This window comes from Sinocyclocheilus rhinocerous, unplaced genomic scaffold (assembly GCF_001515625.1).
Source record: "Sinocyclocheilus rhinocerous isolate Xijiao unplaced genomic scaffold, SAMN03320098_v1.1 scaffold697, whole genome shotgun sequence".
Lineage (NCBI taxonomy): Eukaryota > Metazoa > Chordata > Actinopteri > Cypriniformes > Cyprinidae > Sinocyclocheilus > Sinocyclocheilus rhinocerous.
The window spans coordinates 333,746-359,009 of record NW_015664033.1 but is presented as its reverse complement, the minus strand read 5'-3'; the positions used below and the strand labels follow the sequence as shown (position 1 = coordinate 359,009).

General features: G+C 37.2%; 3 protein-coding genes across 3 annotated transcripts in view; all 3 read left to right on the top strand.

Moving 5' to 3' along the window:
* Nucleotides 1-11,133, top strand: part of LOC107729419 (transient receptor potential cation channel subfamily M member 4-like) — a 21,692-nt gene extending 10,559 nt beyond the window's left edge. Inside the window, exons 15-39 of the mRNA XM_016539907.1 lie at nucleotides 480-625; nucleotides 712-824; nucleotides 906-1,001; nucleotides 1,094-1,140; nucleotides 1,224-1,456; nucleotides 1,534-1,649; nucleotides 1,728-1,860; nucleotides 1,940-2,114; nucleotides 2,607-2,772; nucleotides 4,173-4,354; nucleotides 4,689-4,784; nucleotides 5,333-5,478; nucleotides 5,565-5,677; nucleotides 5,759-5,854; nucleotides 5,947-5,993; nucleotides 6,077-6,309; nucleotides 6,387-6,502; nucleotides 6,581-6,713; nucleotides 6,793-6,967; nucleotides 7,231-7,396; nucleotides 8,797-8,978; nucleotides 9,448-9,580; nucleotides 9,876-9,948; nucleotides 10,290-10,386; nucleotides 10,804-11,133. Of these exons, the coding sequence (XP_016395393.1) occupies nucleotides 480-625; nucleotides 712-824; nucleotides 906-1,001; nucleotides 1,094-1,140; nucleotides 1,224-1,456; nucleotides 1,534-1,649; nucleotides 1,728-1,860; nucleotides 1,940-2,114; nucleotides 2,607-2,772; nucleotides 4,173-4,354; nucleotides 4,689-4,784; nucleotides 5,333-5,478; nucleotides 5,565-5,677; nucleotides 5,759-5,854; nucleotides 5,947-5,993; nucleotides 6,077-6,309; nucleotides 6,387-6,502; nucleotides 6,581-6,713; nucleotides 6,793-6,967; nucleotides 7,231-7,396; nucleotides 8,797-8,978; nucleotides 9,448-9,580; nucleotides 9,876-9,948; nucleotides 10,290-10,386; nucleotides 10,804-10,850 (3,260 nt within the window). The 3' untranslated portion in view covers nucleotides 10,851-11,133. The remainder of the gene's footprint in view (nucleotides 1-479; nucleotides 626-711; nucleotides 825-905; nucleotides 1,002-1,093; nucleotides 1,141-1,223; nucleotides 1,457-1,533; nucleotides 1,650-1,727; nucleotides 1,861-1,939; nucleotides 2,115-2,606; nucleotides 2,773-4,172; nucleotides 4,355-4,688; nucleotides 4,785-5,332; nucleotides 5,479-5,564; nucleotides 5,678-5,758; nucleotides 5,855-5,946; nucleotides 5,994-6,076; nucleotides 6,310-6,386; nucleotides 6,503-6,580; nucleotides 6,714-6,792; nucleotides 6,968-7,230; nucleotides 7,397-8,796; nucleotides 8,979-9,447; nucleotides 9,581-9,875; nucleotides 9,949-10,289; nucleotides 10,387-10,803) is intronic.
* A 2,178-nt stretch (nucleotides 11,134-13,311) lies between these two features.
* LOC107729418 (sarcoplasmic reticulum histidine-rich calcium-binding protein-like) lies at nucleotides 13,312-20,525 on the top strand. The gene is made up of 7 exons (XM_016539906.1): nucleotides 13,312-13,398; nucleotides 15,639-15,838; nucleotides 17,709-17,772; nucleotides 17,905-17,973; nucleotides 19,613-19,664; nucleotides 19,772-19,808; nucleotides 19,905-20,525. The coding sequence occupies exons 1-7, from the start codon at nucleotides 13,312-13,314 to the stop codon at nucleotides 19,951-19,953; spliced, it is 558 nt and encodes a 185-aa protein (XP_016395392.1). The 3' UTR covers nucleotides 19,954-20,525.
* A 1,400-nt stretch (nucleotides 20,526-21,925) lies between these two features.
* LOC107729514 (nitric oxide synthase-interacting protein-like) overlaps nucleotides 21,926-25,264 on the top strand; it is a 5,503-nt gene continuing 2,164 nt past the window's right edge. The window contains exons 1-7 of the mRNA XM_016540056.1: nucleotides 21,926-21,996; nucleotides 22,246-22,316; nucleotides 22,415-22,520; nucleotides 22,688-22,769; nucleotides 22,860-22,995; nucleotides 23,087-23,232; nucleotides 23,599-23,715. Of these exons, the coding sequence (XP_016395542.1) occupies nucleotides 21,941-21,996; nucleotides 22,246-22,316; nucleotides 22,415-22,520; nucleotides 22,688-22,769; nucleotides 22,860-22,995; nucleotides 23,087-23,232; nucleotides 23,599-23,715 (714 nt within the window). The 5' untranslated portion in view covers nucleotides 21,926-21,940. The remainder of the gene's footprint in view (nucleotides 21,997-22,245; nucleotides 22,317-22,414; nucleotides 22,521-22,687; nucleotides 22,770-22,859; nucleotides 22,996-23,086; nucleotides 23,233-23,598; nucleotides 23,716-25,264) is intronic.

Genomic DNA, 25,264 nt, shown 5'->3' with positions numbered 1-25,264 from the left:
TATATGTATGTGTGTGTGTGTGTATATATATATGTATATATATTATAATATTTAAACAGAATGCAGTTTTGCATTCCACGGTGCTGTTTCCATAATTTTTCTATGCAAATCTGCGCTAGACAGACGTGTTTGACTGTTACGCTTGCATTTTTCACATGACACACCATTCTAAAACCCTTTAAAAACAATTTTTTTTCATGTTCCGCATCTTCCGATTTTAATGGTCCCTAATACTGCAGGATTTATAATATATCAATATTTAGTTTATTTTAAGGTTCTCAGATCTCAGATTTTAAATGTGATCTCAGATGACTGTTTAGTTATAAAGTTTAAGGTCAGTAAGATCTTGTTGTTATTTTCCAAGAAATTAATACTTTTATTCATCAAGGATGAATTAAATTAAATGCAGCATTAAGTCTTTAGCATTAAGAAATCTTACATTGCATGCATTATGTGTTTTCTCATGACTTTCTTCATAGATGTGTTCAGTGAGTGTTACCAGAGCAATGAGAGCCGCTCTTTCAAGCTTCTCATCAGACAGTCACCTGTATGGGGTAGCGCCACCTGTCTGCAGATGGCCACCGCAGCTGACGCCCGCCTCTTCTTCAGCCATGATGGAGTGCAGGTAAGCAGTGCTCATGTTTACCTGTTGGAGTGTCGATATTTCTTAGTTACATTGGTGTCATGGTTCTTCATCCCATCCATGGCTAGACTTTACTGTCAGAGATTTGGTGGGGGGACATGGACAGCAATACAGAAGTGTGGAAACTAGTCCTCTCGTTTTTTCTGCCTCCCTTGATCTACACCAACCTCATCAGTTTCAAGTCAGTACCCAATATTTTCGACCAAGATTAGATTTCTTTCTGGTACAGTCGTCAAAGTTTTAATGCCCTTCGATCTCTTAGGGAGCAGGAGAAGAACGAAAAGCCAGAGGAATTTCATCAGGGTAAAGAATTAGACAGCGTCGATGGAGCCGAGTCATTGGCTGATGTTATAAACACGTAATTCATGGTTTCTCAGCACCATAAATAATTTCACTAAGTTAAAGATCAAACACAGATAAAATAAAGAGAGTCATACATGTGCTTCACAGGGAGGACGACGTGGAGGAATGTAACGCTTTAAGAGGAAAACCGGAAGGTGCGTCTAAATGGCATGATCACAAATCCTGTTAAACTTTGACTTGCTGTAAGGAGCTTACATCTTTATTTTTTATATTACAGCATCAAAGGCGATCACTCTAAAACGGCCTTTTTTATTGCACCGATGGCGGCAGTTCTGGTTTGCACCGGTCACTTCGTTTCTAGGCAACGTGTTGATGTACTTCCTCTTCCTTTTCCTGTTTGCTTACATCCTATTGGTTGACTTCAAGCCCCCGCCTCCCGACGGACCCGCCCCCTCAGAGCTTGTGTTGTATTTCTGGGTTTTTACTCTGGTCTGTGAGGAGATTCGACAGGTACGAACAGTCTTCATTGCGTTTACACACATTTCAATGCACTTGTTCAGTCTGCTGAAACGTGATCTCCCTCTCAGACGTTTTTTGTAGGATCTACCACTGTACTTCAAAGAATGAAGTTGTACATCCAAGACATCTGGAACAAGTGTGACATCACGGCCCTCGCGCTCTTCATTCTTGGGCTTATCTGCAGGTGAATTCAGTGAAATCTGTCCTGTGTATGTTTGTGCATGTGATGGTATTGGTTAGTGCATGTGTGTTTTTGTTACAGGATGTTTCCATGGACGTATAATTTCGGTCGTGCGGTACTGTGTGTCGACTATGTGGTCTTCACGCTCAGACTCATTCATATATTTGCAGTTCACAAACAACTTGGTCCCAAAATAATAATAGTTGGGAAAATGGTGAGAAGGAGTCTATCATTTTCAACGTGGCCTAAAAAGTGCATATAATCCTGCTAAAGAATGATCATATACTCCACAGGTGAAAGATGTGTTTTTCTTCCTGTTCTTCCTGGGGGTGTGGCTAATGGCATATGGAGTAGCCAATCAGGCGCTGCTGTACTCCTATGACTCTCGTCCTGGTTGGATAATTCGGCGAGTGTTCTACAGGCCATACATGCACATATATGGGCAGATACCACTGGATGAAATTGATGGTGTGTGTGTCTTTGTGTCTCTGTTGTGTTATTTTTGCTATACAGTTCCATCACAGTATACCTTTCAAAACTTTGGGGTCTGTCTATTTAAAATTCTGTTTTCTATCGAAAGTCTATTTTTTGTGACGATGTAAAAAGTCTTTACTTTTGATTAATTTAATGCATCCTTGCTGAATAAGAGTAGTACTTACTGACCCCAAACCCAAACTTTTGTACTTTCAGCTGATGTGTGTCTTTGTGTCTCTGTTGTGTTATTTTTGCTATACAGTTCCATCACAGTATACCTTTCAAAACTTTGGGGTCTGTCTATTTAAAATTCTGTTTTCTATCGAAAGTCTATTTTTTGTGACGATGTAAAAAGTCTTTACTTTTACTTTTGATTAATTTAATGCATCCTTGCTGAATAAGAGTAGTACTTACTGACCCCAAACTTTTGTACTTTCAGCTGATTTTATTGATTGTGTTGTAATAAGTTTTGTTCTTTGACTCTAGCTGACAAGCGACAGGAGAGAGAGTGTACAGATAATGTCACGCTCATCCATCAGGGGGCGGAGCCATGCCCACAGTCTGATGCTAACTGGCTGGTTCTTATTCTGCTGTCAGTCTACTTGTTGGTCACCAATATTCTGTTGGTGAACTTGCTCATTGCAATGTTCAGGTAAAAAACTACACCATCAACACTGATATAACATCACATGCCTTCCTGTTTGTATTTAAAACAATGATTTTATATGGACTTTAAAATGAATTACAGTAGCTGCTACTATGAACTGATGTTACAAATGTTACATGTCTGTATATGCAAGATGTTAGATTGCTAGATTTCTCCAAAAGTTAGCTCCATGGGCAATTGAGCACAAGCAGGTTTGAGTGCTTATTAATTTATAAATATTTTGATATGGCTTAGTTAAATAACGTTTAAGTTAAAAATTGCATCTGTGTAGTAACCAGTTTATGAAAGCAATAATTATTTATTAGCTGATATTACAAATGTTTAGTTAATATATACAAGAGTTGAAAAGTTTCAGGTCAGTAAGATTAAAAGAAATTAATACTTATATTCAGCAAGGATTTATTAAACGGATCAAAAGTGACATTAAAGACACTTATAATATTGCAAAGAAATTCAAATAAAATATTTCAAATAAATGCTGTTCTTGTGAACTTTCTATTCATTAAAGAATCCTGCAAAAAAAAAATTATCATAGTTTCCACAAAAATATTCAGCATCACAACATCAGTTTTCAGCATTGAAAATAAGAAATGTTTCTTGAGCACTAAATCAGCATATCAGAATGATTTCTGAAGGATCATGTGACACTGAAGACTGGAGTAATGATGCTGAATATTCAGCTTTGCCATCACAAGAATAAATTACATTTTCAAATTTATATAGAAAACCATTATTTTAAATATATTACTGTTTTTACCCAGTATTACTGTTTTAACTGTATTTTTGATCAATTACATTTTTAAGACACATAAGACACTCATTTCAAAAACAATAAAAAATTGTACCAACCCCCAAATTTTGAACAGTACAGTATGTTGATTGGATATATGTCAGCTGATATCGGATTTTCAATTATTCATGCTCATTTCCACTACTTTTACCTTTAAATAACTTTTGCCATCATCTTATTCTCACATAAAGTTAATCTTTAAAGACATAAATAATGGAACTAAACAGTTAAATGAAATCATTAGCCAATTTTAAAATGCGTATCCATAGCCAATTTTAAAATGCGTATCCATGATTCATATTGTACATTATTATGCGTAGTGTAGCATGTAATACGGTTCATTTTATTTATAGTGTCTTTTTTTTGTATTTTTAGACAAAATAGTATAATAGCTTTTAGTATAATAGCAAAATAGTTTTATGAAAATAATAATCAGCGTTGGTATCAGACAGAATTGTATTATTGGTGTATGCCTAGCAATGAAACACTAGTGGCAGAAAGGGTTCTTTTGCGGCTTCAATACTCTAACAATACAGCACGACCTCTCTAGCCGTATTGCTTAGTATGATTGTGTGTTCATGCTATTTGTCTACAGTTACACATTCAATAAAGTCCAGGAGCACAGTGATGTACACTGGAAGTTCCAGCGCTACAACCTGATCGTGGAGTACCACTCTCGCCCCTGCCTCTCCCCGCCCTTCATCATCATCTCCCACCTCCATATCTTCTTCAAAAGAGTCATTCAGAGATTGCCCTCCAATAAGAGCCAACACTTTAGTACGTTCTGATATATGATGCTACATTATATACAGTCTCATTTGATAATAAGGGATAGTTCACCCATGAAAATCCTCTCCCTCATGTCGTTCCAAACCTGTATGACTTTCTTTCTTCTGTGGAACTTTAAAGAAGATATTCTAAGAAATGCCTCATAGTTTTTTGTCCACAAAATGGAAGTCAATAGTCACCAAAACTGTTTGGTTACCAACTACCTTCAGAAAAGAAAGTCAGAAAGAAAGAAAGAAAGTCATACAGGTCTTGAATGTGACATGAAGGCCATGAAGAGGGCATGAAGAAGAGTAAATAATGACAGGGTTTTCATTTTTTGGAGGAACTATCCCTAGAGAGCTCTCCAAGTTGGAGACAGAGACTGAGACCAAGCTCTCAATGAAAGAACTTGCTCAAACCTTTGAGAATCTGGCTCATGGTGGGTGTGAATCAAGTTAAAAGATGGCAGATCGGACTGTTTTTCAGTGGGGCCCAAAATGCTTGTATTTTATATTTATTTCATAGGTTAAGTATAAGAATTAATAAAAAATATATTATAATATTTAAACAGAACACAGTTTTGCATTCCACTGCGCTGTGTTACCATAGTTTTTATATGCAAATATGCGCTAGACAGACGTGTTTGCCTGTTACGCTTGCATTTTTCACATGACACACCATTCTAAAAACTAAACACATTTTTTTCATATTCTGCATTTTCCCATTTTAATGGTCCCTAATAGTGCAGGATTTAAAATATATCAATATTTAGTTTTTTTTAAAGGTTCTCAGATCTCAAATTTTAAATGTGGTCTCAGATGACTGTTTAGTTATAAAGTTTAAGGTCAGTAAGATCTTGTTGTTATTTTCCAAGAAATTAATACTTTTATTCATCAAGGATGAATTAAATTAAATGCAGCATTAAGTCTTTAGCATTAAGAAATCTTACATTGCATGCATTGTGTTTTCTCATGACTTTCTTCATAGATGTGTTCAGTGAGTGTTACCAGAGCAATGAGAGCCGCTCTTTCAAGCTTCTCATCAGACAGTCACCTGTATGGGGTAGCGCCACCTGTCTGCAGATGGCCACCGCGGCTGACGCCCGCCTCTTCTTCAGCCATGATGGAGTGCAGGTAAGCAGTGCTCATGTTTACCTGTTGGAGTGTCGATATTTCTTAGTTACATTGGTGTCATGGTTCTTCATCCCATCCATGGCTAGACTTTACTGTCAGAGATTTGGTGGGGGGACATGGACAGCAATACAGAAGTGTGGAAACTAGTCCTCTCGTTTTTTCTGCCTCCCTTGATCTACACCAACCTCATCAGTTTCAAGTCAGTACCCAATATTTTCGACCAAGATTAGATTTCTTTCTGGTACAGTCGTCAAAGTTTTAATGCCCTTCGATCTCTTAGGGAGCAGGAGAAGAACGAAAAGCCAGAGGAATTTCATCAGGGTAAAGAATTAGACAGCGTCGATGGAGCCGAGTCATTGGCTGATGTTATAAACACGTAATTCATGGTTTCTCAGCACCATAAATAATTTCACTAAGTTAAAGATCAAACACAGATAAAATAAAGAGAGTCATACATGTGCTTCACAGGGAGGACGACGTGGAGGAATGTAACGCTTTAAGAGGAAAACCGGAAGGTGCGTCTAAATGGCATGATCACAAATCCTGTTAAACTTTGACTTGCTGTAAGGAGCTTACATCTTTATTTTTTATATTACAGCATCAAAGGCGATCACTCTAAAACGGCCTTTTTTATTGCACCGATGGCGGCAGTTCTGGTTTGCACCGGTCACTTCGTTTCTAGGCAACGTGTTGATGTACTTCCTCTTCCTTTTCCTGTTTGCTTACATCCTATTGGTTGACTTCAAGCCCCCGCCTCCCGACGGACCCGCCCCCTCAGAGCTTGTGTTGTATTTCTGGGTTTTTACTCTGGTCTGTGAGGAGATTCGACAGGTACGAACAGTCTTCATTGCGTTTACACACATTTCAATGCACTTGTTCAGTCTGCTGAAACGTGATCTCCCTCTCAGACGTTTTTTGTAGGATCTACCACTGTACTTCAAAGAATGAAGTTGTACATCCAAGACATCTGGAACAAGTGTGACATCACGGCCCTCGCGCTCTTCATTCTTGGGCTTATCTGCAGGTGAATTCAGTGAAATCTGTCCTGTGTATGTTTGTGCATGTGATGGTATTGGTTAGTGCATGTGTGTTTTTGTTACAGGATGTTTCCATGGACGTATAATTTCGGTCGTGCGGTACTGTGTGTCGACTATGTGGTCTTCACGCTCAGACTCATTCATATATTTGCAGTTCACAAACAACTTGGTCCCAAAATAATAATAGTTGGGAAAATGGTGAGAAGGAGTCTATCATTTTCAACGTGGCCTAAAAAGTGCATATAATCCTGCTAAAGAATGATCATATACTCCACAGGTGAAAGATGTGTTTTTCTTCCTGTTCTTCCTGGGGGTGTGGCTAATGGCATATGGAGTAGCCAATCAGGCGCTGCTGTACTCCTATGACTCTCGTCCTGGTTGGATAATTCGGCGAGTGTTCTACAGGCCATACATGCACATATATGGGCAGATACCACTGGATGAAATTGATGGTGTGTGTGTCTTTGTGTCTCTGTTGTGTTATTTTTGCTATACAGTTCCATCACAGTATACCTTTCAAAACTTTGGGGTCTGTCTATTTAAAATTCTGTTTTCTATCGAAAGTCTATTTTTTGTGACGATGTAAAAAGTCTTTACTTTTGATTAATTTAATGCATCCTTGCTGAATAAGAGTAGTACTTACTGACCCCAAACTTTTGTACTTTCAGCTGATTTTATTGATTGTGTTGTAATAAGTTTTGTTCTTTGACTCTAGCTGACAAGCGACAGGAGAGAGAGTGTACAGATAATGTCACGCTCATCCATCAGGGGGCGGAGCCATGCCCACAGTCTGATGCTAACTGGCTGGTTCTTATTCTGCTGTCAGTCTACTTGTTGGTCACCAATATTCTGTTGGTGAACTTGCTCATTGCAATGTTCAGGTAAAAAACTACACCATCAACACTGATATAACATCACATGCCTTCCTGTTTGTATTTAAAACAATGATTTTATATGGACTTTAAAATGAATTACAGTAGCTGCTACTATGAACTGATGTTACAAATGTTACATGTCTGTATATGCAAGATGTTAGATTGCTAGATTTCTCCAAAAGTTAGCTCCATGGGCAATTGAGCACAAGCTTGATTGAGTGCTTATTAATTTATAAATATTTTGATATGGCTTAGTTAAATAACGTTTAAGTTAAAAATTGCATCTGTGTAGTAACCAGTTTATGAAAGCAATAATTATTTATTAGCTGATATTACAAATGTTTAGTTAATATATACAAGAGTTGAAAAGTTTCAGGTCAGTAAGATTAAAAGAAATTAATACTTATATTCAGCAAGGATTTATTAAACGGATCAAAAGTGACATTAAAGACACTTATAATATTGCAAAGAAATTCAAATAAAATATTTCAAATAAATGCTGTTCTTGTGAACTTTCTATTCATTAAAGAATCCTGCAAAAAAAAAATTATCATAGTTTCCACAAAAATATTCAGCATCACAACATCAGTTTTCAGCATTGAAAATAAGAAATGTTTCTTGAGCACTAAATCAGCATATCAGAATGATTTCTGAAGGATCATGTGACACTGAAGACTGGAGTAATGATGCTGAATATTCAGCTTTGCCATCACAAGAATAAATTACATTTTCAAATTTATATAGAAAACCATTATTTTAAATATATTACTGTTTTTACCCAGTATTACTGTTTTAACTGTATTTTTGATCAATTACATTTTTAAGACACATAAGACACTCATTTCAAAAACAATAAAAAATTGTACCAACCCTCAAATTTTGAACAGTACTGTATGTTGATTGGATATATGTCAGCTGATATCGGATTTTCAATTATTCATGCTCATTTCCACTACTTTTACCTTTAAATAACTTTTGCCATCATCTTATTCTCACATAAAGTTAATCTTTAAAGACATAAATAATGGAACTAAACAGTTAAATGAAATCATTAGCCAATTTTAAAATGCGTATCCATAGCCAATTTTAAAATGCGTATCCATGATTCATATTGTACATTATTATGCGTAGTGTAGCATGTAATACGGTTCATTTTATTTATAGTGTCTTTTTTTTGTATTTTTAGACAAAATAGTATAATAGCTTTTAGTATAATAGCAAAATAGTTTTATGAAAATAATAATCAGCGTTGGTATCAGACAGAATTGTATTATTGGTGTATGCCTAGCAATGAAACACTAGTGGCAGAAAGGGTTCTTTTGCGGCTTCAATACTCTAACAATACAGCACGACCTCTCTAGCCGTATTGCTTAGTATGATTGTGTGTTCATGCTATTTGTCTACAGTTACACATTCAATAAAGTCCAGGAGCACAGTGATGTACACTGGAAGTTCCAGCGCTACAACCTGATCGTGGAGTACCACTCTCGCCCCTGCCTCTCCCCGCCCTTCATCATCATCTCCCACCTCCATATCTTCTTCAAAAGAGTCATTCAGAGATTGCCCTCCAATAAGAGCCAACACTTTAGTACGTTCTGATATATGATGCTACATTATATACAGTCTCATTTGATAATAAGGGATAGTTCACCCATGAAAATCCTCTCCCTCATGTCGTTCCAAACCTGTATGACTGTCCTTCTTCTGTCGTTTGAGAGAGGCGGGGCATAGAGGACCTACAATAATGTACAGTATTTGAAAAATAATGTGTTTTTTGAACATTAAAGCATGTCAACATATTCTGTTACACCAAATACACCAAATAATGATCTTTAAAAAAGCATCATATGACCCCTTTAAAGAAGATATTCTAAGAAATGCATCACTGTTTTTTGTCCACAAAATGGAAGTCAATGACTGTTTGGTTACCATCTACCTTCAGAAAAGAAAGAAAGTCATACAGGTCTGGTCAGACATTAAGGTGAGTAAATAATGACAAGGTTTTCATTTTTTGGAGGAACTATCCCTTTAACCATGAGGTGTGTCTTTTTCCATAGTGTTGGACCTGAAAAGCAAAGAGGCCAGTTTGCTAAACACATGGGAGTCGACGCTGAAGGAGAACCTGCTTTCCACACAAGGAAAGAAACAACGAGAGAGTGACACGGAGCGGCTCAAACGCACCTCCACAAAGTCAGTCAACCCTGTTACTGTTCTTTCATACTCTCAGATCAACAATTAACAACTTATTTCACATACTTCACATATGAGTTCTAAAAAAGATGAGTGAGTGGAGAACATATCCATCACTGACAAGTAGATCTGTATGTAATACACACCCGGGGGCATTTAGTAACCTCGCAGTGGCGGCTCTCATTTCACATTTATGTGCGTGTGAAGGGGGGGATAGACTGTCAACTCCTGCTGAATCAGGCACCGGCGTCTTGAATGACAGAATGTGTGTATTTGTGTCCATATGTGTGTGTAGGGTGGACAGTGTCCTGAAGCAGATGTCGGAGATTCGCGATCACGATCGCAGGTTGAGAAAACTGGAGTCGGAGGTTAGTGACGACTATGCACACCTGTCTACCTGTGGCTATCAAACACATTGACACCTGTTTTTAAATCCCAGAAGTGCCCCACAGAGTGCATGCATGCATCTGTGGGTGCAAGACTATGGGCCTTGCCTTATTTTAGCTGCAGCTGTTGTGTTTGCTTGCTCAGCGCAGACCAAGGCCCATCCGTCATGCTCCCTATCACTGTACGAGCCATTAGAATGTAGATCCACTTTGAGAATGTGCCAAGCTGTCAGCCGATCGATGTAATTAATGAACCTGTGCTTTAAAGGGAACCTCAGTTTTTTTACCAATACTCTCTCTTTTTCTGTTTACTTGTTACGCAGGTGGAGTACTGCTCTACTGCCCTCTCCTGGATAGTGGAGGCGCTGTCTCAGAGCGATCTTGTAAAGCAGACACGTCCACCTCCTCTTCCTTCCAAAGGTGTGGTGCTCACTCTCCTTTGCCTTTCCCCCTCTTTGCAGCGTCAAAGTGTAGCTTATGTTTCTCAGGTTCCCTCTTAGTAACAGTGTTTACAGTGTTGGTTTGGCTGTAACATTTTAATGATACTTATTTACATATAAATATACAGTTACAGTACTTTCTTACTGATGGAGACATAACATCATCACAGAATCTCTCTCTCTCTCTATAAATATATATATATATATATATATATATACATACACACAAAACTGGAGGGCACCCTTGTGGCACTCCTGGAGGGCCACAAGATAGATAGATAGATAGATAGATAGAAAGAAAATGTATGTATAAATCTTAGTGTTTTCAAATTTGTAATTACTTTTAAACACTATCAATATTATGTTAACTATCATGTCTCTTCTGGCTTTGTTTCAGGTATTGCTTCTAAACGGCCCACTTTTTCCAGATCAAAATTATGCTGATAATGCAGATACGTAATCGTGTGCATATTTTATGAACTTATTTTTTGTGTGATCCTTTGTGCCATTTCAGCTTGACATGTTAAATGTCAAGAAGACATTGTTTTTTTTAGATTTCTTACATTGTATCAGAAAGAATGATATGATTTGTTCTAAAGTTTTGAAATATCATATTTTGATTTAATTATTTGAGTTGACAAACCTCACCTAGGGGCATGGAGTAAACTCTCCTTTGATAGAAAAGAAAAAGAAAACAATAAAAATAATGTATTTATGATCAAAAAATTTTATTATTTTGTATAAATATACATGAAGACTTCAGATTTCTTTTAAATGAGCATTTTTATCAGGCTCCATATGTTTACGTTTACAGGGTTTCCGCGGGCCCTTAAAAAGTCTTACATTTAGTTGTATCAAATTTAAGGTAATAAAAAGTCTTAAACTGTACAAGAGAGTCTTAATTATGATTTCAGGAGGTCTTAAATTTGGGGACGGAAAGACCAGAATTGCGATGTGGCTAAATGTGACGATTAAACTTCAAACGGCTATTATTTCATTAAATAAACATGAGCGCTGCAGTTTCAAAGTCTGGTGCTGCTCTGATTTGTGTACTGCCGTTACCGGGGAAACTGCTATATTTCTGCTGTTCCGAAAGCGCCTCCTGCTGGCAGAGAATGAATGTGCATTTACAACATCCAGCAGCATAATGAACTGTTTTGCACAGCTAAATAGGCTAAATGGAGGTTGCTGACATCGCTTCACACACTCAAGTTCACGCCAGCTCTTACATTAAAAATAAGATGGAAATATCAAAAATTAATAGTTTCCATGGATCTAGTCTTTGCATCTGTTTGTTTGATGTTTGAATCAGGTCTCCTCTGTTGCCACAAAAAAATGGTCCTAGTAGAACTGCGGTCCTGAACCTGCAGCCTCCAGTATTGCAGGAACACAGTATTGGGGTTGTTTTTGTTCAGACCAATGTGAAAATCGACCCATGATTTTACCCTGCAAACACAGAGCTGTAAATGTGAACTGGTGGAAAGATAAGAAGATAATGCATTATAAAAATCGAAACGGTAAAATGTATTTATATGTTATTTAATTAATATAATAATTTATTGATAATCATTGTTTAAATTAATATAATGATTAATACTTTTGACTCATTCATTTTATTAAAAATGGTTTAAAGACTGAAATGTGAAGTGTATAATTTTATAAAACTTTTTGTTTTTGTGAAAACTTGTATCTGAACTGTAAATCATGCGTTTTACAGTCATTTTACAGTTTGTTGGAATAGAATTGGCTAGTTGGCGCTGTCCCAAAAAATAGGGTCCTAGAAATGTGGTCCTAAACTGCAGCCTCCAGTCTTGCAGGAACATTGGGTTGTTTTTGGTTCAGACTAATGTGAAACTCGACCCATGTTTTTACCCTGCAAACACACAGAGCTGTAAATCTGAACTGGTGGATCGATAAGAAGATAATTCGTTATAAAAATCGAAACAGTAAAATGTGTTTGTATGTTATTTAATTAATAGAATAATTTATTGATAATAATTAATACTTTTCCATTTTCTTAAAAATGGGGTTTAAAGGCTGAAATGTAATGTATAATTTTATAAAACTTTTTGTTTTTGTGAAAACTTGTATCTGAACTGTAAATCATGCGTTTTACAGTCATTTTACAGTTTAATATGTTATTATAGACATTGCCCTACCCCACTCATGGTATTAATTTTATTTGTGCAGGTCTTAAAAAAGGTCTTAGAAAGTCTTAAATTTGAGCTTAAAAATCCTGCAGAAACCCTGGTTTAGTAATTTCACTTTAATGGCAAATAAAAGGTTATTAGTCAGTTATTGAATGCATTATTTTAAAAAATGTTTAATGATATTTTCATAGGAGCCTGATAAAAAAAACCTCATTTGAAAGAAAAATCTCAGACGGACTTAGTGGTCTTTGCATCTGAAGTCTTAGACTTAAACTTTGAGCATAATTCTCTTGGGAATAAGTATAGTAAGTTTCAAATAGAGCTATAGAGCTAGTAAATCTGTAATTGCATCTTATGTTTTTTTTTTCTTGTTTGTTTTATTTGGTTTTTCTAATTAGACAAAATCTCTTAATCATTGATCATATGTTTCCTACTGATATTTATGCTTTGTCTTGTAATACAAAATAATTTATAAGTGAATTTCAGTGCAGATCAATGCAATCATCCACAATTACACTGTGATAACTTTCTTATTGTGTCTGTCACTGACTATTGGAAATCAGTATAATTTATCACATTTATTACAAACCTGTATTTTTATGTTTTTTTAAAAACTTTTAAAATGGCTTTAGTGCACCAATTAAACTTAAATTTGCTTTTACATTCTCTTCTTTGCTTTCTATTCTCAGTCTTCACCAGTGGCCATCTGTAATGACCCTGTCCCCTTTTGAGTAGCATTTGATTCCTAGGTTGGCATGGTCTTAGTCTCCTACAAGCCTTACATGGCAAGAGCTGCGGTCGATGAGGATCAGGTTGTCATCTTCAGTAACTGTGGAGTGAGAGTAGGGGGGGACTTGACTCTTCTAAGGATCTTTGCTTAAATCTAACTGGAGCTAAATCAGCACATCATCTTAGTTTAGCCACCCGCTCGATGTGAACATGGAAGCGATGCTGTTTTCAGAACAGAATCTGTGTGCAAGCAGCTTTACTTGCATGAACATGCATGTGGAATTTTAACATTTAGCATATCAACTAATTGAATTTGCTATGTTGCTCATTACTACACTCTTACAAATGAAGGTTCTTTATTGGCATCTATGGTTGCCAAAAAACAAAAAACATTGGAACCCTTATTTTTAACAGTGTTGTGTATCACATTTAGCAGATTTAACCTTGAAAAGGTTATGTGTCATCAGCATGTGCTTAGACATAGACATCAATCATGGGGCATAAAATCTCATAATATTTTTAAATGTACTCATAAAGAAGTGATATATTAACAAAGAATTATCATATCCACAAAATAAAATTGCCCCAAGCAAATGCAAATCTAAAACTGAAGATGCATATTGAAATATGCAGACTGAACAGAGAAGTGACCAGGTGGAGCGCAGGCTGAGAGTTTTGGTTTATGAGTGAGGAGGACGTGATTTTAACAACTTCTGGTCTGAGTGCTATCATGAAAAAAGTGTGTCAGATCAAGATACCAGGCCATACACATTCAGCTGTTCTCCTCAGAGTAGAAAGAGCAGGATAAAGAAAAAGAGGGAGTGAAGATGATCAGGGACCTGATATCTCAAAGGCATGTCTGCATACATATCCACTTTCAACCACATTGCAATTTAACATCTTGCTAAACATCCCAAACGCTCCCCCCCCTCGATCACACCACCTCCCCTTGCCCAGTACCCTCACTGTTCATTTTTCAGTGCATGGTGAATAGATCAGTTTAAAGGAGCTGGATTCTCAGAAGAAACATTTCATTATTCTTTCATAGCTCAGGAAGTTATAGTTACTTGGAGTGTTCATAAACTACTTGCAGCTATTTGGTTGATTATCGACAAACAGCTACTAAAAAAGGGCAACAACTTGACAAGGATTGAGGAATACACTGAGTTAGAGGAGGAAAAGAATATAGATACTGTAGATAGATAGATTGGGGGGGGTCTATGGGGAGTCAGTGGTGCACTGTGCCAAGGAAGGTCACATTACCCTGACTGTGGTAGAGCAAGGTTTTAAATAGAGAGACTCACACCGCACCCAGCCCTCAGCGCACTATTTTGGGGACACATGAGAGGGAAAGAGTCGGAAGGCACTGTTACTGCCACAGCCAAGATTGACGGACAACTGTTCCAAAAAATAAAAGTGGAGATCTGATCATCCAGTGTTTGTGTGTGTGTGTGTTTCCATGCATCAACTTTATTGTTTTTATGCTTTCATTGACAACTGGATTTATGACTAAATTATTTCATGCCGCATGTATGCAATAAAATCATAATCATTGAGCACGTTCAATCATCTACATGAACGCACACTTAGTTTGAGGAAGAATGACATAATTCTGCAGATGTTTGTGCTAATCAGTCCATCATCTCATTTGGCTTTATTCAACAATTCCTTCTCTTTGCTCATCGTCTTGATATAGATCTTATCATCCAACCCCTTTCCTCCACCCTCTGCTCTCGATATATGGTCATCCTCTTCTTGGAACCCCTCCTCCGTCCCGCTGCCGTCTCTAAAGTTATCATGGCGTGTGCCGCCGACCTCTCTCTCTCTCACCTCCAGCCTAAAGTGCACGCCGGTGTTTGGTGGTATGGCTGCCAGCACTTGGCCCTGTCACTCATTTGCCCTAGGCCCCCGCCCCCATCTCATTTTACCCCCGAGTTTGTCTGTCTGTCTGTCTCTGCACCATTAGTGAGGTCCGTGCTGCAGACACCGCCTTGCCCACCACACGGCTCTTCGTAGTCCTTAAGTGCTAAATCAACGCAGAGGGAACATTTTTTGTAAATTTTTCAGAAATCTACAGAACACACTGGCTTGCGAAGGGATCTTTGTGTTTGTCTGTCACTGGGGAAAGAGAGGGGAGGAGCAAGGGGCCCTTTTGGCCACTCCCACTTTCTTCACCTCAGCTCTGCCTCAAAATGTTGCTCTTGGCCTGCTATAGTTGAGGTCCAATCAGTCGGTCGTATTATCCAATCAGATCACTCAGAGCTTAGCGCAAGCCCCACCTCCTCCCCTCTCCAGCTGTCCATCACCCTGGCTGTCTTTGACTCTCTCTGTCTTCTCTTCCCTGCCTAAATAGAGCTATCTGAGAAGCTTGCTGCTGGGGCTCTTGCTGGCCCTGCTTTGTTCCTTCCAGACACCGCTGGCACCCTCAGCCTCTGTCAAAGCCCAGGATCTGCCATTCATCCGCGAGGAAGGCCTGATGGCTGATGATGATGATGACGACGACGACGACGACGATGATGACGACGATGATGATGACGATGATGAAGACGATGATGATGACGATGATGATGATGACGATGTGTCTTCTCTTCCCTGCCTAAATAGAGCTATGAGTTCTGTGGGCCCTCTGAAGGCGGACTGCTTCAAGTCCTGATGTGCAGTACAGTACAGTGCTTATGAACTGAGGACTTAAGAGAGAAAAGAGAAAAAACAAACCCAGCGCTGCAGTCTGAGCCCCAGGCCTCAATCTGGCCCAATAGATCAGATCGTTCTTTGATTTTTGTCTCGTTTTGAAAGAGCGGGTTCCACCCTTTCCTTCATCCCTATATTTGTCCTGTTTGAATTTGTAATCTTCTGCATTTGTGTCACCATGTGAAACTACAGAGAAAGAAAGAGAGACAGGGAGATGTAGTGGGGAATATACCATGGAGAGAGATCACCGTGGAGTAGTATGGACCGATAGAGAAAGAGAGAGAGAGAGAGAGAGAGAGAGACAGGAGGATGTTGGATGGTTGTGGGGAGTATAGGAATGCAGACTGATTGGACAGATCGGTTCCAGATTCTCTCTCTTTCCCTACATCTCCCCGATCTCATTCTTTCTCTGTAGAGATTCTCCATAACAGAAGTGTACACCACCCTGATCTGTCTACTTGTAAAGTCATTGTGTGATATTTAAATGATCTATATGGGGTTATAAAAGTTACATATGTTGTCTCTATTTATGCTAATATCTATTTATTTCATTATCCTTACCAAAAAGGATTCTCATTTTCTAAATAGTTGCAAAAAAAAAAAAGGAAAAAAAAATCACCCCTCTCAATATACATTCTTCGATTCTTAAACATGTACTATTGCTGGAACAATACATTTTAGTTTTTTTTTCTTCTTTTTTTCATTTAAAATAAATTAGTAAAACACAACTGGAAACATACGGTGAGCAGTCAGGGACAATATGTATGAAGTGTTTAAAGGATAAACTAGGGATGCAGCAGCACAGATGTCAGCGGAGAGGTAGCAAAAGAGAGAGAATGTTCATTCATAATTTACATATTCATGTTGATACATAAAGGACGTATCAGAAGGGAACAGGCAATACAGCAACTATCAGGAGATGCAAAATATAACTGTTTAGACTGAATCCTTTTTCAGTTGTAACTGTATTTTTAGTTTTTTTAGTTTTCCTGGTGTTTGTTTTTTCATTCTCTGTTTTGTGTAATATCTGCTGTGTCATCATTCTAAGTAGCACAATGGTGTGTTGTACAAAGCACCACATCTCTTAACCCCACTCTGAAACGAATAAATCAAAAGATCCTGTGTTTCACAGTGTAATTTCTGTTACCTCTGTTATTTTACCTTTAAATGAACACAGTGTGTGTCTCAAAATGTATTAAGCTTAAATGAATGTCTTTATCTGGATAGCATACTGTACATGTAATCAATAGAGAGAATTTATTAATTGAAGCCCAAAAAGTGTACTGTATTAACAAAGAAACCTAAATGCATTTTTAAAAGAATATTGTCATATTGTGATGATATTAATATAACATATTTATAAACATTTATTTATTTGATTTATTATTATTTTTTTTTTAAATATACAATAAGTGTATACTTTGTCATACATGGTAGTTGTACTTTTTTCACTTTTTGTGTTTGTGTATATGAATGTGTTAAAAGTGTTAAAAGTGTTATTGAATTTTATATATATATATATATATATATATATATATAGTTACTCACAAACATGTGGTGATGTGGTGAGCTGTGTATGTGCATGTGTGTGAAAGTGAGAAAGAGAAAAAAAGTGGTGTTCACGTGAGTAAGACTAATTCATTCTGTTCCTCATCACAATTCTCACCACACTTTTCACATACACACATCAATAATAATAATTTTAAAAAACACAGCTGACAATATATTTTTCAGATGATGACGATGATGATGATTATCATGAAGGATCCATTTGTTCACTGTGTGCCCACTGTGAGGTAGGACCCTCTGAGCTCTATTAGTCTAATAAAGTGCACTATTATTTGTAGTCTAATTTTAGCCAGTCTTCAACCAGTCTTGCTTTGAATTTGGCCATGATCCAGTAATTTCCCATTTCTCTCTCCCCTCAGCATTGCGACAGCTGTGATAAGTGCCCATGCAAAAAAGGAGACGACTCTGAACACTGCGACTTCTGTGATGTGAGAAACCCACCACAAACACACATTTACTAAATAACTACAATATAGTTTACTAAAGAACTCAATACAAAAAAAGCACAGAAGTTCAGAAAAAAACAGCAGTGCAACTGTGCACTGTATCATACATTCCATGATTACACTGTACTTTATTTTCTAGGCTTACAATCAAGTAAAATTAAAAAGTACTCGATTTACCTTACGGTATCGTTATTTTGACAGTCTTTTGAATTGATAGTCAATTAATTGTTTTAAAAACTATTTGTAATTAACTAATTTCAATTACCAGAATGAGTCCCACATTTGGCATTCAATCCTGTTATCATATGATTTCCCCCCAATACATAAAAAGTTGCATTGTTGAAATTTAAAGTCCTAAATTCTTCTCTCCAAACTCAAGCTATAAATTTTATGATAAATAAGAGTTTTATATAACTACAATCCAACACCTGGCCCCAAACTAACTAGTGCCTACTGAGTGATTAATGTAATTTATTATTTATTTATTTAATTATTTATTTATTATTTCTTTTTATTTAATTATATTTTTGTATCTGGTCCCTTTTTTCACTTAAAGGGGTCATATGATGCTGCTAAAAAGAACATTATTTTGTGTATTTGGTGTAATGAAATGTGTTTATGCGGTTTAAGGTTCAAAAAACACATTATTTTCCACATACTGGTGCATCTCAATAAATTAGAATGTCGTAGAAAAGTTCATTTATTTCAGTAATTCAACTCAAATTGTGAAACTCGTGTATTAAATAAATTCAATCGGGCTGGACTCCGCTTCGTCCACGGTGAAAGCCGATCCGGCGATCACAGCGCAAAGTTGAAGTATTTCCTCAGCGACCAGCACGGATCAGCTCTAGGCATGACGAAGCGGATATCGTCCTCTTTTGGAAGACCAAACAAAGTAGTTTCGCTTTCACGAGCAACGAATCACACAGTGCCTTCACGACATAGGGGGGGTGTTAGAACGAGGCGTTTTAGGTAGGCGTGGTTGACTCTTAACTTTTATAAAGAATATCTCTTTGGATTTGAGACTTTAGGCTTTGCAACTTTACAGATCTTCTTTATGCACCAAGAGCTTGTAACACTCAAAAGAGAAAGGAAAAATTGAAATTGCATCATATGACCCCTTTAATACTGTTTTTTAGGCTTTTATTCTCTAATCATGAAAAGTGCCACCAAATTAACACATTTCTGCTGAACAAAAATTTTTTACAGTGCTCAATAATAATGCATTTATTCTTTGAAAGAAATGATGGTTTGATTTACAATTTCAGTTTGATTTTCAGAGAACAAAACTACAGAAAGATGTAGAGTGTTAATATATTGCACTTACTGTAGCTGTTGAGTGAAGCTAGAGGCCCTTCAGCTGTGTTTGTGCAGATAGACAGACTAAGTGTGCATTAATGATATAATAATGACTTGCATTATAGTCACAGCATGTGGGTCCAGGCTAGTAACAGTAAGTGTTTAAATACAAATTACGTGGTTGTCTGAAGCTATAGATGGCTAAAGTATAGGGTGTTCCTTTTTCCCTACAAAACCACATGCACATATTTACACAAACAATTACTTAAAAAATCGTAGCATGAAATTATCAGGACACTTTAACTATCTTTTGTCTCTTCAGGACTGTGGAAAGTGCTACATGTGTCCTGTTTGTGAGACCGTCTGCAAGCCAGGTAAGAAACACTATACAACAATTTCATACATGCTATTTTAGTTGTTTAGATTGTGGATAATTTCAAAGTCTGATTATTTGATGATTTTACACTTTTTCTTCTAAAAGGTGGCTTTGTTGATTCTGTTTCTGGATCCATCTATAAGTAAGATAATATTCTCCTGCAAATAAACCTGCAATATTAATTGTTGTTACTAGCATAGTCATATAATGATATATCCCCTCTTCTCTTCTTTTTCAGGACTGTCGCAGACGTCTTTAATGACGACGACGATGACGACGACAACTAAACCCATTCGTCACCAGCATGTGGCCAAAAGAGGAACGTGCAATTGGGCGTTGCGTTTCACAGATTTCAGGATTTACATTGTAGCGTTATGTTCATTGTCGTTAAGTTATTTTTCTCTTTTTAATGTTACCACATCACACGCTACAGTCTGGTCAATATATATACGTGGAACTTAAATAATTTCATTAGGCTACCTTAAATTAAATGTATTTAACTGAACAACATTTCCCTTTTAAACAGTCTTGTTATTAACATAAGTTATGATATGAAATGTAACTGCAAACCTAACTGTGTTGTTTTGAGACTACTTATGGAATAAAATGAGGGAACGTTTTATTTATGTGTGTAAGTAATAATACTTTCAAAAACATACATTATATCAGTGTAGGCAGAGTATAATTGTCTGTGAGGGATGTCCTTACCGTCTCTGTTGAATAGGTTGTAATGATTTTCATTTTGCTGTCAATTTTTCCGCTGACGAAACATGATTTCCAAACATGATTTGTGATATGAAATATGGCCTTAAAGGGATGTTCATCCAAAAAACTGAACTGTGTCATCATTTACTCACCATCACGTTGTTTCAAAGTTATATGATTTTCTTTCTTCAGCAGAAAACAAAGGGAAAAGGTCTGAACTAGCAAGAGCGGGCCTTTAGATATTTGACGTCCAATAGTAAAAATGGGCTAATAAGACCATAACTAGCACATTAAATATTCATACTACATAATATATTATTAGGCTCTCTGCATGTATCATGATTGGTCAATACTCAATAATGCTAAACTGTTACTGCCATTCTCTATCCTACAACTTTAGACAATTAGCAAACATAGTAAAGGATATGAAATATGGCCTTAAAGGGATGTTCATCCAAAAAACTGAACTGTGTCATCATTTACTCACCATCACGTTGTTTCAAAGTTATATGATTTTCTTTCTTCAGCAGAAAACAAAGGGAAAAGGTCTGAACTAGCAAGAGCGGGCCTTTAGATATTTGACGTCCAATAGTAAAAATGGGCTAATAAGACCATAACTAGCACATTAAATATTCATACTACATAATATATTATTAGGCTCTCTGCATGTATCATGATTGGTCAATACTCAATAATGCTAAACTGTTTTCTCACAAATGTGAGCAGCTCATTGCCATTCTCTATCCTACAACTTTAGACAATTAGCAAACATAGTAAAGTGACCTTGGAAGGATAACTTAATTATTAAGCATCCATTTGATAAAAAAGTTGAACAGGTAAAAGACACAAAGCTGGGAGGATGAATGTAAAAAAGAGACTAATATGTTAATATGTATATGCTAATTAGTCCATAGAAATCTATCTTAGACTCAGGTAAAGAACTATAACTATATTATCGTCCAGTCACACACTAACGGACGACAAAGGCCTGTTTTTAAGCAGTTACGTCATCTGCCGCTTAAATGTCCGCGCTCTTTAACGCTGGGTGGATTCTGATTGGCTGTCAATATTTTTTATCGTTCATCAACAGGAAGAAAAAAAGCCATTCTTAAAAAGATTTCAAGGACATCATTCTTCTGTGTCTTTATCGACTTTTATATTAAAATTAGAATGATTATTAATTTTTTTAGTTATAGTTATTGTCTTTGACATGACCAGGCCTGGCTTTAGTCGTTGTCCTTGGCGTACATTGGCTTTAACATTTATTCTTTGAGTACTGTAATACAGGGGTCACCAGACTCGGTCCTGGAGGACATGCATGTTGATTAGGCAAGTAGGAGCTAAACTGTGCAGTTGGTTGCAGTTTGGTGACCCCTGCTATAATAATAAAAAAAATTGCTTTCTACGATGTAATATTTTTTAGCAGAAGCTCTACTATAATCTAGATGTAATAAAGTATTTAAATTCAAATCAGTATTTATTTTGGTGGACAAACAGACTGTGCAGCTTAACTGACAGAGAGCGCGAGCATGATACCAGCGTTCTCTGAGAACTTTTATTCTGGAATTTATGACGAACCAGGAAGTGGAGCCAAAAAGGTTCTTTCCGGTTCAGGATAATAAGAGGTAAACAGCAACGTCTGTGCTTATTCCCGCACTTTCAAACCTGCTATTAATCTATGATATAACAAATTGCGTTTGATTTATGTGTAGCTTCCGGCTTATTGTTGTAACGTTAATGTGTGATATCTTTTATGGATTGCCTCGCTAGTTCACTAAGCAATTATCCAACATAGGCCAACGTGTAGTTATGTGAAACTGTGTGCAAAATCTGTTCACCAATACCGTAAAAACAGTTAATTTTGTTCTGTAAAGCATGACTCGACACGGGAAAAACTGCACAGCAGGAGCCGTTTACACTTATCACGAGAAGAAGAAAGACACCGGTAATGTATCCCTGCTGGTCTTATGTATTTATGTGTGTCATGAAATGATTGAAATGAAATTACAATATCAAATTGTGCATCTCACTTAATATTTCCAGCCGCTTCTGGTTACGGGACACAAAGTGTGCGTTTGGGGAAGGATGCGATCAAAGATTTTGACTGCTGCTGTCTCTCCTTACAGCCCTGCAGGGACCCCGTCGTAACGTACGAGCCACATTTGCACTCATCGAAATGTTTCAATGCTGAAATTGTCTGCATGAGGTTTTTTAACGCAGTCTTAAGTGGTTATACTGAGTGTTTCTGGACCATTTGCGTGTCAGCTGCTTGGAGACTGGGATTAATGTGTGTTTGTTTATATTTGCTTACTGCAGTAAAGATGGATACTTATATGAAAAAGAAGCCATCCTGCAATACATCCTTCACCAGAAAACAGAAATTGCCAAGAAAATGAAGGTTTGAGCACTTTTTACAAATGTATTTTGCTCTGAATGTGAATGCCCTTCACTGTTTGTCTAACAAACACACACATATTTTTAAACTCAGGCATATGAGAAGCAGAAACAGGCTCTAAAGAGTGAAGGCCAGCTGGAGTCCAAGTCTGAGGAGCGAGAGAGAGCTGAGAAGTTCAAACAGAGAGAGAACAACATTGTCTCCAAGCCAATCAACCCCTTTACCTCAGGTATGAAAACCAGACAAGGCGGTTTAAACTTAAGTACAACACAATGAGATTCCTGCTCGATTATGTGTGTATATACCTCATGTTTCTGTAGAGAAATCTAAGGACGAAGGAAGCCAGAAGGGCTCAAGCAGCTCCACCAGTTCTGACACAGGAGCGTCCAGTTCCTCTTCAGCTCTGCCCAGCTTCTGGATCCCCAGCCTCACACCAGAGGCCAAGCCCACCTTGCTTAAAAAACCCGTAGGTCTCTAGATCTGTCACTTTCCCCTCTTTGCCAGCCACGTGTCCCTAACCTTGGGTCTTCAGTAGTCAGATGTCCTTCATGGAAGAGCATTACACAAGAGATTGTGCTTACCCTGAAATCAGTTTGCATGCCAAGTGTTCTTTTGATCGGTCATGATGCCCTTGATTGGTTTGTTTGTCTTTCTCTCCTCCTGGTTTGGTCAGTTCTCCACTCTGTTTGTTCAGTAGCTTCTTGTGTCATGATTGTCCTCTTTTAAAGGATCTCACCCTGTATGGGGCACTCAATATACCTCACAGATATATTAACTCTTTTGACATAATCTATTATCATTAACTGTTTTTCCTTCTCTCCTGCTTTTTCAGTCAAAGACAGTGTTGTGCCCCATGTCAGGATGTCCTTTGAAGATGAGTGATTTGATTTCAGTGCGCTTCACTCCACTGGACTCCAGTCTGGACAGAGTGGCCCTCCTCACACGCCAAGTAAGAAGCCTTAATTTTTGAGCTTTATGTATGTATGTATTTATTTATGAGCTGCATCTCTCTTTCCATTTAATACTGTATACAATACCTTTCAAAAATTTGGGGTTGGTAAGATTAGAAAACAGTAATAAGAATGGAAAACCGAAACCACTGTGAAATAATATTACAATTTTAAAGTTTTCTATTATAATTTTAACATATTAAAATGTAATTTATTCCTCATAGCTACATTTTCAGCAACCTTTACTCCAGTCTTCAGTGTCACATGATCCTTCAGAAATCAATCTCAAGTAGGGATGTAAGAGCCGGTCGAAAATCGTAATGTGTGACAATTCAAGTTGGTTCAGATGTAAAACAAATCGTGATACAATTGCTGGTGAGGATTTATAAATGTATTTCTGAGGAAAACTGACTGTCTTCAGAAAAGTTTACATGGTATTTTCTTTGCATCTTGCCTCAGTATAATAAAAGACTATAGAATACCCAAGACGTGTCACTCGTATAGTTTTGATTGGGGAAAAATGCAACGTTCAATATGGCTGCTCAATCGCAGGAAGCCCCGCCATCTGAAGGAAAGAGGTTTAGAGAGCACATTTTCAAATAGGCACTGTCTTTATATATAAACCGCAGATTTGAGTTTTAAACGACTACATTCTCGCCTGAAATACTTTTAAAACTACATTTCATGACACAATAACATTATTGTGATTAACAGTAATATTTAAAAAAATTATGCGATTAAATGGTGGTTTTAATACAATGCTGTGTGAACTCAACCAATCAGCATGCTCAGCGCCCAAGTCCCGCCCCCAAAAGTTCCAGACCTTTGAAAAAGTACTACCTCGTGAGCAGGGACTTTCTGAGGGGCAAATTTTTACCTGGAACTTTATTTAGATCCTGGTTCCTGAGGTGGAAACACACCGAGTACCGGCCCAAAGTCCAAAAGTTCCTGCGGTGGAAACGGGGCTTATGACAGTTGTCAGATTTTTTTGCTGATCTCAAATATGAAATTTAATTGTAAGCTTAGTAAACAGTTTTGGAGAATTTGATGTTTCCCCATTCAAAGAGATTGTAGCTGCACTTGCATTCCCGAGAGGTGTTTCAAAGATGGCTGCCGAGTGACATGACTTGCCTTAAAGAGACTTTGGTATAATGCATATTGAAGTAGTTTATAAATGCAGTGTTGCTTTGTTTACAGCGGTAACCAAGGAAACGCTGTATTACCGCTGTTCCATAAGCACCACCTGCTGTCAGAGAGTGAATTTAGGAAAGGTTGGAAGGGAAGGAGTTCCCATAACGGAGAAATATCTCCGTGATGTCTCGTTCCCGCTCTCAGGGAACCGAGGTTACGATAGTAACCGGAGCGTTTTCTTTCAGCCCGTCTGCTTTTATGTAGTTTTGTTGCATAATTTTATTTCACGAAGTCAAAGTAAGACTATTGTGTTCTGAATCAGATGCTTTTTTAGTACAAGGTGCATTTTCTGCTAGAAAATGTGAACATGAAATTTCTTAAAGGGGTCATATGATGTTGCTAAAAAATAACATTATT